The 12,212-nt window shown below is 54.9% G+C and overlaps 1 protein-coding gene across 1 annotated transcript in view; it reads left to right on the plus strand.

The window, feature by feature from the left end:
• Positions 1-9: 9 nt before the first annotated feature.
• Espnl (espin like) overlaps positions 10-12,212 on the plus strand; it is a 31,763-nt gene continuing 19,560 nt past the window's right edge. Inside the window, exons 1-4 of the mRNA XM_074072119.1 lie at positions 10-1,174; positions 2,443-2,633; positions 4,097-4,283; positions 6,032-6,214. Coding sequence (XP_073928220.1) covers positions 881-1,174; positions 2,443-2,633; positions 4,097-4,283; positions 6,032-6,214 — 855 coding nt within the window. The 5' untranslated portion in view covers positions 10-880. The remainder of the gene's footprint in view (positions 1,175-2,442; positions 2,634-4,096; positions 4,284-6,031; positions 6,215-12,212) is intronic.

The following is a 12,212-nucleotide window of genomic DNA, read 5'->3' on the forward strand; positions in this document are numbered from 1 at the left end:
TGAAGTTACATTGCAGCCTAAGAAACGTAGCATGGAGTGAGACCTCTGGGAGCCCTAGAGACAGGTCCCCGTCAGCACCAGGGAGAGGCTGTGCTGGTCCCCACTTCCCCAGCCAAACACCATGGCCGTGGCTGGAGAGGGGCCAAGGTGAGCTATAAGATCCTCACGTGCACCTCGGAGGCCCTCCCATTTGGCAACTGTGGGGTGCGCCTGTAGTGTCAAGGTCAAAGGCAGTTGGGAACTAGGATCCAGACAGTTCCCTAGGGAGCAGGGGCGCGCTCCATGGTGATAACGTAGGAGCCATTTAGACTTAAGGGGCATCAGTTCTTCCAGTCACAGTGCAGGTGGGTCCACCTTTCCCTGGGATCTGAGCTGTCTCCCAGGTGGCCTAGGCCTCAAAGGACTGTGCCTGAACAGGACTGGGGAGTGGAGTTCAGGAGTCGGTAACTGTAAACACCCTCTGGGCGCTGGAGACCAGGCCCATGCCAGTAACCTGGTGCAGCTTCCTCACACCTCATTCCAGTGGTGACAGGGAGACCCTGCCAGGAAGAGGAGGTTCCAGCAGAGACCATCTAGGACAGCCAGACAGCCTCCCCTCCACTACCTGGCACCCACTTACTGACTTAACTTTGGCCATTCCCCCAAGACTCTTGCACTCCATGCTCCACAGCCCTGGGCACCCAGCCCTCAGGCATAGCGGGAGTGGCTTGGGCAGGGCTGTGAGAGCTGGTCCCCAGGGCCTGCTCCCCCCACACCATGGCCGCCTCCCATCTGCCCTGTGCACTGTTATCAGGTAACCGGAGCCGGCTGCTGCACGCCTGAAACAGGAAGCCCAGCCTGACTGGGCCTGTGCATAGCCACCAAGAACCAAGGCCAGAGGATGGACGAGCAGCAGGCACTGGTGGCCTCCAAGGATGGGGATGTGACCACCTTAGAGCGGCTTCTGGAAGCTGGTGCCCTGAGCCCCAGCATTACCGACACACTGGGGGCTGGCCTGGTGCACCATGCCACCCGGGCTGGCCACCTGGACTGTGTCAAGTTCCTGGTGCAGCAAGCCAGGCTGCCCGGCAACCAGCGGGCCTACAATGGGGCCACACCAGTGCACGATGCCGCAGCCACAGGCAAGCTGGCTGAGTTGTGCTGGCTGGTCCGAGATGGGGGCTGCGGGCTGCAGGTGAGTGGGAACGGGGCGCCCTGGCAGCCTGGTCTCCTGGGCAGAATGAGGGAAGGGAGAGCCTAGAAGGTCCTGGACTCCCCTGGGTTCCACGGGCCCGGGCTGTGTTTCTCAATCAGTGGTGTGTCTGCCTCACATCCCTCCCTCCCCTCAACACAGCACTAAGACCTCTTGGACACCAAGCCATGGCCTCACCTCAGTCATCCTATGTGCTTCAGATCCTGGCAGGCACAGAGACACCTATTCCTCTACCGGCCCCTGGCCAGGAGTGCCTGGGGTTGCCAGTGGGGGTCTGACCAGTGCTCAGAATGCCCTGCCCCTTTGGGACTGTTTCCCAAAGTTTTCCGAAATACGTTCTTGAAGAGACAGGGGGGACTTGGGCTCAGGAGCTGAGGGCCCTGATGGCACAGGCTGGGCTGTGGGGACAGGTGACAGTTGTGGTGAGACTCAAGTCCTAGTAATCTTCCTGTCCTGTCCAAGGCATTTCTACCAGGGTTCCCACCACACTTGCCTGCATGCCCAGGCCCCCTTCTTGCAAGTGAAGGACCTTTGAACTGCTTGTCTAGCCCTGGATGTGCTTTATGGAGGACTGTGAGCAAGCCTGGCAGGCCTTAGCCCGCCCACCCACCCAGTGTCCCATTGGGTGGGGTTAGAGGGACCCACTAGCATCCGATCAGAGGGCCTGAGCCTGTTTGGCCTCAGGTCCCTCTTATCAGTTCTTCCAATGACCCCAAGGGTAGCAGGCCCATTTCCAGACTCACTTCTGATCATGGGGCCCTTGAAGGACACCCAGGTCTGCTGGATGCTCAGTGCCTGCAGAGGAAGTGCTCCCTGGCCTCGGGGACTTGTGGCTAGGGGAGGGAAGAGGGCAGAGGCCCAGAGCAGGTGTGCTGGGATTCCTGTGGCGGGTCCTGCCGGGCAGGCAAGTCTTTCTGACTGTGACCAGGGTGGGCTGGACTGCAGGGGCTAAGCTAAATGGGAAGGGGGCCAGGGCCTGGCTTGGAGTGGGGCTATAGGATGTAGACCCTCCCAATACCTGGATCTGGGTCCTAGCCCTGCCTCTTCCTCCAGCAGGACATCCTTCAGTCCCAGCAGGAAGCCCTCCCATGGTGGGGAACAGAAAGAGATGTTTTCATGTCCTGGCTGCAAGGGTATGGGGTCCTCACTGAGCCCAGCCTTGGGCAGCTGGCTCTGGCTAAGCTGGCACTGCCCAGGTGGGGCAGGTACCAGCCTGCCACCAGTTCACTGATCTGCCTATGCCTCGGCAGGACCAAGATGCCTCAGGTGTCTCCCCGTTGCACCTGGCCGCCCGCTTTGGACACCCAGCGCTGGTGGAGTGGCTGCTGCGGGAGGGCCACACGGCCACACTGGAGACGCTGGAGGGGGCCTTGCCACTGCACCATGCTGCAGTCAGCGGGGACCTGACCTGCCTTAAGCTCCTGGCGGCTGCCCACAGCAGGTGAGAACCCAGAGCACCATCTGTGGGGGCACCTGGAGCAAGCTGGCTTCTGGGGGCGGGTGGTCCTGGGGAGGGGTGAGGACAGCCAGGTGGCCTTTGAGGTGGCTCTGCTGGTCAGGAGCCAGAGGGTGGCAGGAGCAGGGCACGGGGCAGAGCTTGGTTGGGCGAGACGGGCCCTGATTCTGCTGGTTTGGGGTGTAAGTGTGTGCAGTGGCGTGGCGGGTGGGGCAGTAAGGACGTCTAGTATACAGCTCAAGGCCATTGGGACAGTGGCCATACTGGTAACATTCATGGGCCCCAAGCCACCTCAAGGGACACTTCACTAGTAGGCTTGGGGCCAGGGAGAGCCCAGTCAATTTGGCTCAGAGTCACCCTCTGCACTGTTCCTCGCACTGGGAACCCCTCAAGCTGGGGTTGGCCTCAGCTCCAAGGCCCTGTGCCCATCCCCCAGGGTTGGTGGATGGTGAGGAGGAGCCAGGGCCAGGGCCAGGTTGTGAAATGAGGGTTCCTGTTTGAGCACTGTGTTCTGGTCCTCTCTCTGCACAAAGATCATCCTGCCAGGACTAGAAAACAGAGGAGGCTAGGCCTGACCGGGGCTTTGGAAAAAGGAAGGGGTCCAACCCCTGGCCCTTGGGAAAATCATTCAGCTCTTGGCCTTCGTTTCCCTTTCTGCCCGCTGAAGCCCATGATGAAGTCTCCATAGCTGGGCGGCAGAGGTGCTCCTTCTCCCCTGGGGTGGATCCCAAGCTGCCCACACTCATTGCTACAAGTAGTGAGAGTTGCAGAGTGCTCAAGAGAGCTTGTCCTCACCCCACTACCCACTCCCGAGTGCTGCCAGGCTCAAGGCCCAGAGTAGAGGGTGTGGGACAAGCCAGGGGCTTGGTCAGACAGCAGGCACTCCAGCTGGGAGAGGCAAGGAGCTGAGCATCACTCGCTTCTGGGCTCCTGCCGTCCATGAGCCTCCGCAAGCACAAGCCACAAGGTCCCCTGCTACGGCTCAGCAGAGACCTCCATGCAGCAGAATCGATGCCACCGGCCACAGAGGGGCTCAGAGGCAGTCCTGTGTCTCCATGGCAACAACAAGGAACTCAAAATCAATCCAAGACTGTGACCCTCTCCAGTCCAAAACAATTGATGGGTATAAATAACCCATATCCAGGCAAGGAAAGAAGGAAGAGAGATAGGCACGACAACCCCCTGGGGAGCCCCAGCAGGTGGAGGGACCCCAAAGCCCTGGGGCAGCAGCTGGAAGGAAGTTGAGAAACCCAGGCTGTGATGGTCAGGGCCCAAGGGCAAAGTCCATGTCACCAGAGGATAGGGTCAGTCTTGGATAGGGGACCAACCATCCTTTGGTCACTGGGGACTCGAAGGCAGAGCAGGATTTGGGAACCCCCAATCGCTGCCCAGTCCACCCTCGCTGGGGATGGATTTGAGTGCTAGCCCTCTAACTGTCCTTCCTACAGTGGTGTGAACCAGCGGACCCACAGTGGTGCCTCCCCCCTCTACTTGGCCTGCCAGGAGGGCCACCTGCACCTGGCGCAGTTCCTGGTGAAGGACCGCGGGGCTGACGTGCACCTGCGCGCCATGGATGGCATGAGTGTGCTGCACGCTGCAGCTGCCCGTGGCCACTACTCACTGGTTGTCTGGCTGGTAAGGGACATTGGGCGAAGAGGGTGTGCAGGGAGTCCAGGCCTTGCAGCCAGCAGGCCTGGGGGCTCCACCTGGGGACCGGGTCACACAGGGCAGCTGGGTTGTCAAATGGGCTCCATGGCCTTGACCGCAAATCCCTTGGGGTGAGGTGAGTGTGGCTGTCCATGGGGGCTCTCCTGGCCCTTCCCAGAGTCTGGCAGGGCTCCTCGGTGCTCTCAGGCTTGGTGGCCTCATCCCCAGTGCCCACACTGCCAGTGCCTGGCTCAGGCCACTCAGCCACATTTGTGCCCTGCTGCCTCAGAGCCCTGGGTCAGTCCTGCACCCTGCCTCTTCTGGGAAGGAAGCCCCAAGTGGCCGGGGCTGGCAGATGCCTCCACAACAGAGAACCAACCCAGGAGAGGGTCATCTGGGAGCCTCCAGGGTCCAGTGGATACTTGATGGGGTCTGAGAGTAGGGAGGTCCCGGGAGCAGCTAAGGATGGGCAGGAGGTAGCTGCACAGGACAGGTCCCAAAGTGGATTCCTGGAGGCAGGTGTAGCCCGTGAACATGCTGGGGAGCCTGGCCCCTGGGACTGGAGTGAAGTGGGAAAGGCAGACAGAACTCTGGGAGGACTGGGTTTGGCCTGGAGGTACTGGGGAGCCACGGAGGGCTCTGAGCTAGAATCTTCCTGGCATTCCAGAAAGTCATCTAGCTGCTGGTGGAGAAGGGAAAGTCATTGCCTATTCCGACTCTCACACTTTCTGTGGGGCCGCCTTTGTCCCTGCTCCCTTCCTCCTCTCAGTCGCATTTCCTCAGGCCCTTTGCACATGCTGCACCTTGCGCCTGCATGAGCTCCCCAGGTGTCTTCCATGGCTCCAACACCTGACCAGCTGCACGTTGTTCATCTCCTTTGTTCCCTGGAATGTCAGTATCAGGAGCCCCATGAGGGCAGGGACACTGTCCCTCATCTGCTGTGTCCCCCCTGCCTGGCAGTCAGGCTTGGGAGATTCTGAGTGAACAAAGGGCAGCACTGGAGGGAGAAGGTCCCTGGCCCTCAGCCATTTGCCTTCAGCCTCTCTTGCAGCAGCGGCCCCACCCTCCATGGGGTGTACCGCCCCCAGCCACCCCTGGTGCCTGGGCTCCACACACCACTCCCCTGCCGTCCTCACCTCACACCTCACCTGTAGCTCTGACGCATTCACTGGAGACCACAGCCACAGCTGTGCTGTCCCCAGCCCGAGCCTCTGTGCTGCCCACCTCGCCATGTGGACATGAGCACAGTGCAGGCAGGTGCAGGGCGTCCCCTGAGGCCTGTGGTCTAGGCTGAGGCAAGTGCAAGCCTGTTCTGGGGAAGAAGTGGATGAGTACAGGGTCCCGGGGTTAGGAAGGCCATCTAGGTAGGGGATTCCTGGCAGCCTCCCTGCAGGGTGGGCTCCACCTGGCACTATCTCTAGGATGGGTGTTCTGTCCCATGGGCTTGCCCTTACATTGTCCCATAAGGACCGGGTGTGGCATTTTTCATTTGACCTGGCTTAAGGTTTGGGGTTGTGGGGTCTCCAGATAAAAGCACTGGGCTCGCATCACCCAGCAGAGCGGGTGCCCAGGGCTACAGGACAGCTGGGACCAGGGGCTTCCTGGGGATGGTGCTGCCACCCCAAGACACACAACCAAAGTCACCTCCCACTTCTGCTCTGAGCCCCTGCCCTCTTCCTGGGAGGGATCACCTGGGGCAGCCTCAGGTGGCTGGTCATCGCCCACCTCTTCCCCAGGTCACCTTCACAGACATCAGCCTGACGGTGCGGGATAACGAGGGAGCCACAGCTCTGCACTTCGCAGCCGGGGGTGGCCACACCCCCATTGTAGACCGGCTGCTGCTGATGGGCGCCCCCATCACGAGAGACTCCTGGGGTGGGACCCCCCTCCACGATGCCGCAGAGAACGGGAAGATGGAGGTACGCAGCGCGGCAGTCAGGAGGGCACGTCTTAAGGGTGTCACTGAGCCTCACGGCAACCCTGCGGGAGAGGTGCTACTTTCCCTTTTTTATGGACAGGTAAACTGAGGCACGCACACGCAGCTCCACGCCCAAGGTCACCGGGCAGGCGGGACCAAGTTCCATGCCTCCTCCTGTGCATCTTTCCTCCTTCCCCTGCTCAGAAGCCCCTGCGGGGGGCTCGGGGCTTGGCGTGGTGACCTCATCCCAGGACAGCTCTGCTGTGAGCACCCAGGGTGTGATGCCGGCCACTTCATTTATCCAAACAAAACCCTGGGGCTCCTGTGGCCCAGACTCAAGGAAACAACTCCGGAACCCAGGCTGGGCAGGGTGGGCTCCAGTGTATCACATGTCCGATGGCACCCAACCTGAGAAGGGACAAAAGCCACAGGTGGTCAGCACCACTGCACGGGCCTTGCCAAGACTGTCAAGCCCCAGGCAGTTCAGAGGTTCCCTTTCCTGCCCACCCAGGCCCGAACAGCTCTGTCTCCAGGTCCATCTGCTCACTGCCGTGGTGTCTCCTGGGTTCCAGTAGAGTTCCCTGGGTTCCAGTGGTGTCCCTGGGGTTCCTGGGTTTTTCCCAGCTCTGAGGCCCAGGGTGCTGCACCTCAGCGCAAGAGATGGGAAAGGGACAAGGGTGGAGGAGCGGGAGAGGCCAGCTCCTGGTTGTCACTTGAGGCACACCCGAGTGTCCAAGCCTTCATCTGAGTCTGAGCAGCTGTCCCTAGCAGGAGCCCAAATTATCTGGGATCCCCATCTCAGTGCTGTCAGGTAAGAGAATGTCGGGGTGCAGCAACAGAGCCACGGTGGGCAGTGGACGCTGATTGCCAGTAGGCCTAATCTAGACGACAGCAGCACCTCCCTTACCCGACTGTCACACTTCAGCTGTGCCCCTACCTAGACAGGGACAGAGGGTAGGTGACCACGGCACTGGAGAGAAGAAGTGAAGCCCCCAGAGCCTACAGCAGTCCTCTCTGTCCTGTCTTGGGACAGAAAGGGATCTGGGATGAGGTGCTGAAGGACCACAAGGCACCCGCCCGGCCACTAACCACGACAGGTGGCCCGCAGGGACATGCAGCTGGTGGCAGAAGAGCTCTGAGCTCTGCCCTGCGGTCAGCAGCCCCTCCTGAGATGTGGCAGAGTGGCCTAGACATTGGAACCCAAAGATTTCCTAAGAAGGAAAATGAAACCATCTGCAGGAGATGAAGGGTTGAGCCAAGAGTCTCCAGCAACTCCATGTGGAAATAAGGGAACCCGGGCCTCAGGACAGAGGCCATTTTTTGGTGGTACCAGGATTTGAACTCAGGGCTTTCCATGTACTAGACAGGTGCTTTGCCACTTGAGCCAAGTCCCAGCCCTTTTTTGCTTTAGCTATTTTTTGGATAGGTCTTCTATCTTTTGCCCCGGAGCTGGCCTGAGATCTTTAACTACCTCTGCCTCCTGATCTCTGCCTCCTGAGTAGCTGGGATTACAGGCATGGGCCACCACCCTTTTAAGTCCTTTTATTATGGAATCCGAACTCAAAGGTTGTCTCCCTCCCACCTTCCATGGCATGGCATAATTCGAGAGCAGATCAAGGGCTGGGGCGTGGCACAGTGGCAGAGGTCTGCCTAGCATGCAGACCAAAATGAATAACAAAATGAGCAAACAAAACCCAAACCTGTCAGACAGCAGGTCAGAGACCTCACTTATGATCCATAAGTACTTCAGCAGCCAACTCCGAGAGATGAGCACTGTTCCTTTAAAATCACGGCTGGAACCATTGTCACCCCTAGAAAACAATGACACTCCGTAGAATGGGCGAAGTCTGCCATTAACCTGACTGTGCCATAAGCCATCTAAGCAAGATGGATGGATTTGTCACTTAAGTCTGCCACCTCCCTCCCCCGCCCTGCAGGAAATGTGGGAAAGGACTGTCCTCCCACACCCACCACTGTTTAAAATAAATTCATATATTCACTTTAGAAGTTTCAGATTTATGGGTGTCCACATACCCACGTCCATTTTCCCCACTGCTGAGGACTTGTGTGCAGCACAGTCCTGTTGTCACCATTAATGGATCAATGTTATGGACGAAGCCCCTCGTTATCCACATCTCCTGTCTTCCCCTCTCCTCCCTTTTCTGCCCCTGGAGCCCAGCCAGGACACAGCAGTCACCGTGTCTCCTTAGGCGCCTCCTGACTGCGACAGCTGTTTTTTTGCAACAGCAAAACTTCAGTGAGCATGATGATGCCCACCTGTAAGCCCAACACTCGGGAGACGGAGGGAGGAGAATTGCGAGTTCCAGGCCAGCCTGGGCTGCAGAGCAAGACCCTGCCTCAAAGAACCAAAACAAAAACAGCAAAACTTAGAAACGAGAGTTGGTGCTCCTGCAGCCCCTGAAGGCGTCATGGTTGTTTAAATGGCTTTATCCTTCGCTGTGTCCCAGTCTCTTGCCTTGGCCTGGCGTGGACTCCACCCATTGCTCTTTTCAAGTGTTTTAATTATAACTAAAAAGCGTAGCATATACCAGCTCCCTTCATAAGTGCTCCGTTCAGCCAGGTTAGGTGCTTTCACGCGGTGTGCAGCCAGTCCCTGGGACTTTCTCACCTTGCAAAACTGAAACTCTGTCCCCATTCAACCCTCACTCCTGCAGCCCTGGCAGCGTTTCCCTCCCCCCACCCCAGTCTACTTTCTGTCTCTCTGAATTTGATGACTCTAGGGACCTCATATCAGTAGAACCACACAGCCGTTGTCCTTTCGTGTCAGTCTTATTTCACCTAACGTATTGCCCTCAAGTTTCAGCCATGTTGTAGCAGGGGTCCAGGTTCTTTTTTTCTTTCTTTTTTTTTTTTTGGTGAGACTGGGGTTTGAACTCAAGACTTCTCTCTTGCAAAGCAGGCACTCTACTGCTTGAGCCACACCTCCAGTCCATTTTTCTCTGGTTATTTTGGAGATGGGGTCTTGCAAACTATTTGCCTGGGCTGGCCTCAAACCTCAATTCACCCGATCTCAGCCTCCCAGGTAGCTAGGATGACAGGCATGAGCCTCTGGCACTCAGCAGGATTTCCTTTTTTAAGGCTGAGTACTATTCTGTATTTTCCTTCTTCATCCATTCACCTGTGAATGGGCACCTATGTGCCTCAGGCTCTCAGCTATTGCAAACGAGGTTGCTGTGAACACAGGTGTACAGGTCTCTCTCTGAGGCCTTTCTTTTGATTCTTTTGGACATATGTCAGAATTAGATTTGTTGGGCTTATTCAGTCAAGCCCAACCTTGAATTCTTGTAGTAAGTTCAACTTGGTCCCTTTTTTATATATAGCTGAATTTAATCTATTAACGTTTTGTTCAGGATTTTGACCTCTATGTTCTTGAATAAAATTGGCTTGTCATGTCCCTCTGTGCTCTGTCCCTTGCTTATCACAGTTATGCTATGAATTAGGGAGCGTGTCCTTTTTCTTCCTAGTCTTTGGGAAATTTTGGTTACATTAGATCGAGTTCTTCTTTGAATGTTTGGTAGAATTTACTAGTGAAACTGTTGGAATTGTCATTTTCTGTGAGAAAAGTTTTTAATTACTAACACAATGTATTAATGATAAAACCCCTAGGGTTTTGTATTTTGTACATATTGGTTTCAGTAAATTACATTTTTCTAGGTTTTTTTCCTGGACATTTTCTGGGGACAGATTTCATCTAAGTAGTCAAATGTATGAACGTAAGTCAGCTGTAACGTCTTCGTTACTCTGGTGCCTGGAGGACCTCTGGGAATTTCCTGGTTTTTACTCCTGAAATTGGTGTTTCCTATCTTTCTCTTTTTGTCTCCATCAGCCTCACCTGGGCTAGTGTTCAGTTCTTCAAATAACAAGGCGTGCAGTGATTCAAGGTCGTCTAAAAGCAGATAGATAGCTCTCCTGACGTCCCCATCCATCCCCCTAATCTCCATTCATCTTTAGGGCTTTCCTGAGCTCTCACAGGAGCCTGCCCCACTGACGTCCAGCCTTTTTCCTTTTCTAATAAATTTATTAAGTCTACAGCTTCAAAGTGTGTTTCTTAATTTTCACATTGAAATTTTCTTAAATTTCAAACGTAAGGGTTCTCAAATTATGCCTATTATAAATTTCTGCTCAGTTGCACTGTAGTCCGAAAATATACTCTGATAATTTCAATCCTGCAATGTTCGTAATGAGTCACTCATAACTGAGTGTATGGTCAATTTTTATAAAGGTTTAGTGTATTTTTGAAAAGACTAGAATCTGTGGGCTGTTTTATAAACATCCTAGATAAATATCTGTTTGTTAATTGTGTTCCTCAAATCTATATCCACACAGAGGTTTTTGTTTGTTTGTTTGTTTTGCTTTGTTTTTAGCAGTGCTGGGGTTTGAACTCAGGACCTCGCACTTGCCACTCCGCCAGCCCTACAGACTTCTGTCCATTGGATCTCAGCTTGGGGGAGGTTGACGGTGTCTGGCTGTGCTAGTGGACGTGGCTGTTTCCATAGGCCTAATGTTTCGAGGATCCTGAAGCCCACGCCTACTGTTTTACCGAGATCTGCGGTTGCCTTTCTGCTCCTCACTGGCGTGGTGAATCACGCTCCCTTTCCTTTCCAGCCTTCTGAATCTTCGTATTTTCTTCTTTAAGTGTTTAGCGGTTGGCCTCGTGCAGTCATATTTAATACTTTTCACTGTTCTGGCAAGCATTACCTGTTGGTTCACAGAGTCTACTTATACTCAGTGTGATTACTGATATTTAGGTCTTGCTTTTGCCTGGGATGGTTTGAACCTTTTTTTTATCACTTCTAATTTATGTTCCTTTCCTTATCTTCTGTGCTTGTTGGCGTCCTCTGGGAAGCAGAGGCAGGAAGAACAAGATGTTCAAGACATTTATGGGGCAACTCCTGGTGAGGGGATATGGGGGAACAGCTGGGGTGTTGCTTGGGCAGCAGGGACGAGGTGCCGGATTCCGGCAGCTGTGCAACAGTCACTCACCATGTTCCCCGCATTGGAAAGCTGAGAGGCTTTACATCTTCTTTGTTGTTTACCTCTGGTTTGTTTATTGTTGATTTTTGCCTTCTCAAAGTGCTGGGGTGGAACCCAGGGCCTTGTGCACGCTAGGCAACTCTACCACAGAGCTACATCCCCAGCCCTTTGTTTAGATTTTTTTCTTTTGGATTAAAAAAAAAACATCCCACTGCCAGGCATAATGGCATACACTTGTAATCCCAGCATTGGGTCACAGCCAGGCTTGCAGACCACATCTCAAATGAATGAATGAATGAATAAATAAGTAAATGAATATCAAAGATAATTAAATTAGTTAAAATGGGAAGGATATGTGGACCTTGGCAGGCAGCCTGTGGTGCTCCTAGGATCTCCCGTGTTGGAATTTCTGCACTTTGTGCTCTTAGGGGTCGCCCTGACCTTACAGCTTGAAGTCTCACCTTATCCATACCTAAAGCGAGTAGCTCCTTTCGCCTTCCTCCCAACGCGAACCTCTTACACAGTCTAAATTGGAGGATGGCTTGCTGAGGGTTAGTATGTACTTTTTGCTTGAGATAAATTCACATGCTGTGTAATTAGCCATTTTAAAGAGCACAGTTCAGCAGCCCTTGGTACTTCACACTGTTGTGCACTGTCACCTCCTGTCTAGTCCCCAGGCATCTCCCTCTCCCCTAAAGGAAACCCAGTACCATTAAGCAGGCTCCTGTTCCCTTCCCCGAGCCCCTCGCGGGCTCTGCCCCACTGTCGTCTGTGGATTTATCCTTCTGCCATGCCGAGTGAGTGGAGCCACACCGCAGTCTCTCGCGTCCGCCTTTCACTCAGCATAAAGCTTTCAAGGTCACCGGTGCTGGGCCCATGTCAGGACCTCGTTCTTTTCTGAGGCTCTGTTCTATGGGCGGCTGCGTGTTGCTCATCCACCATCTCTTGATGGGAGTTTAGTTGCTTCCACCTTTGACTACCAAGAATTGCACTTGCCAGGAACA

The sequence above is a fragment of the Castor canadensis genome, chromosome 4 (assembly GCF_047511655.1).
Source record: "Castor canadensis chromosome 4, mCasCan1.hap1v2, whole genome shotgun sequence".
In the NCBI taxonomy this organism is placed as follows: Eukaryota; Metazoa; Chordata; class Mammalia; order Rodentia; family Castoridae; genus Castor; species Castor canadensis.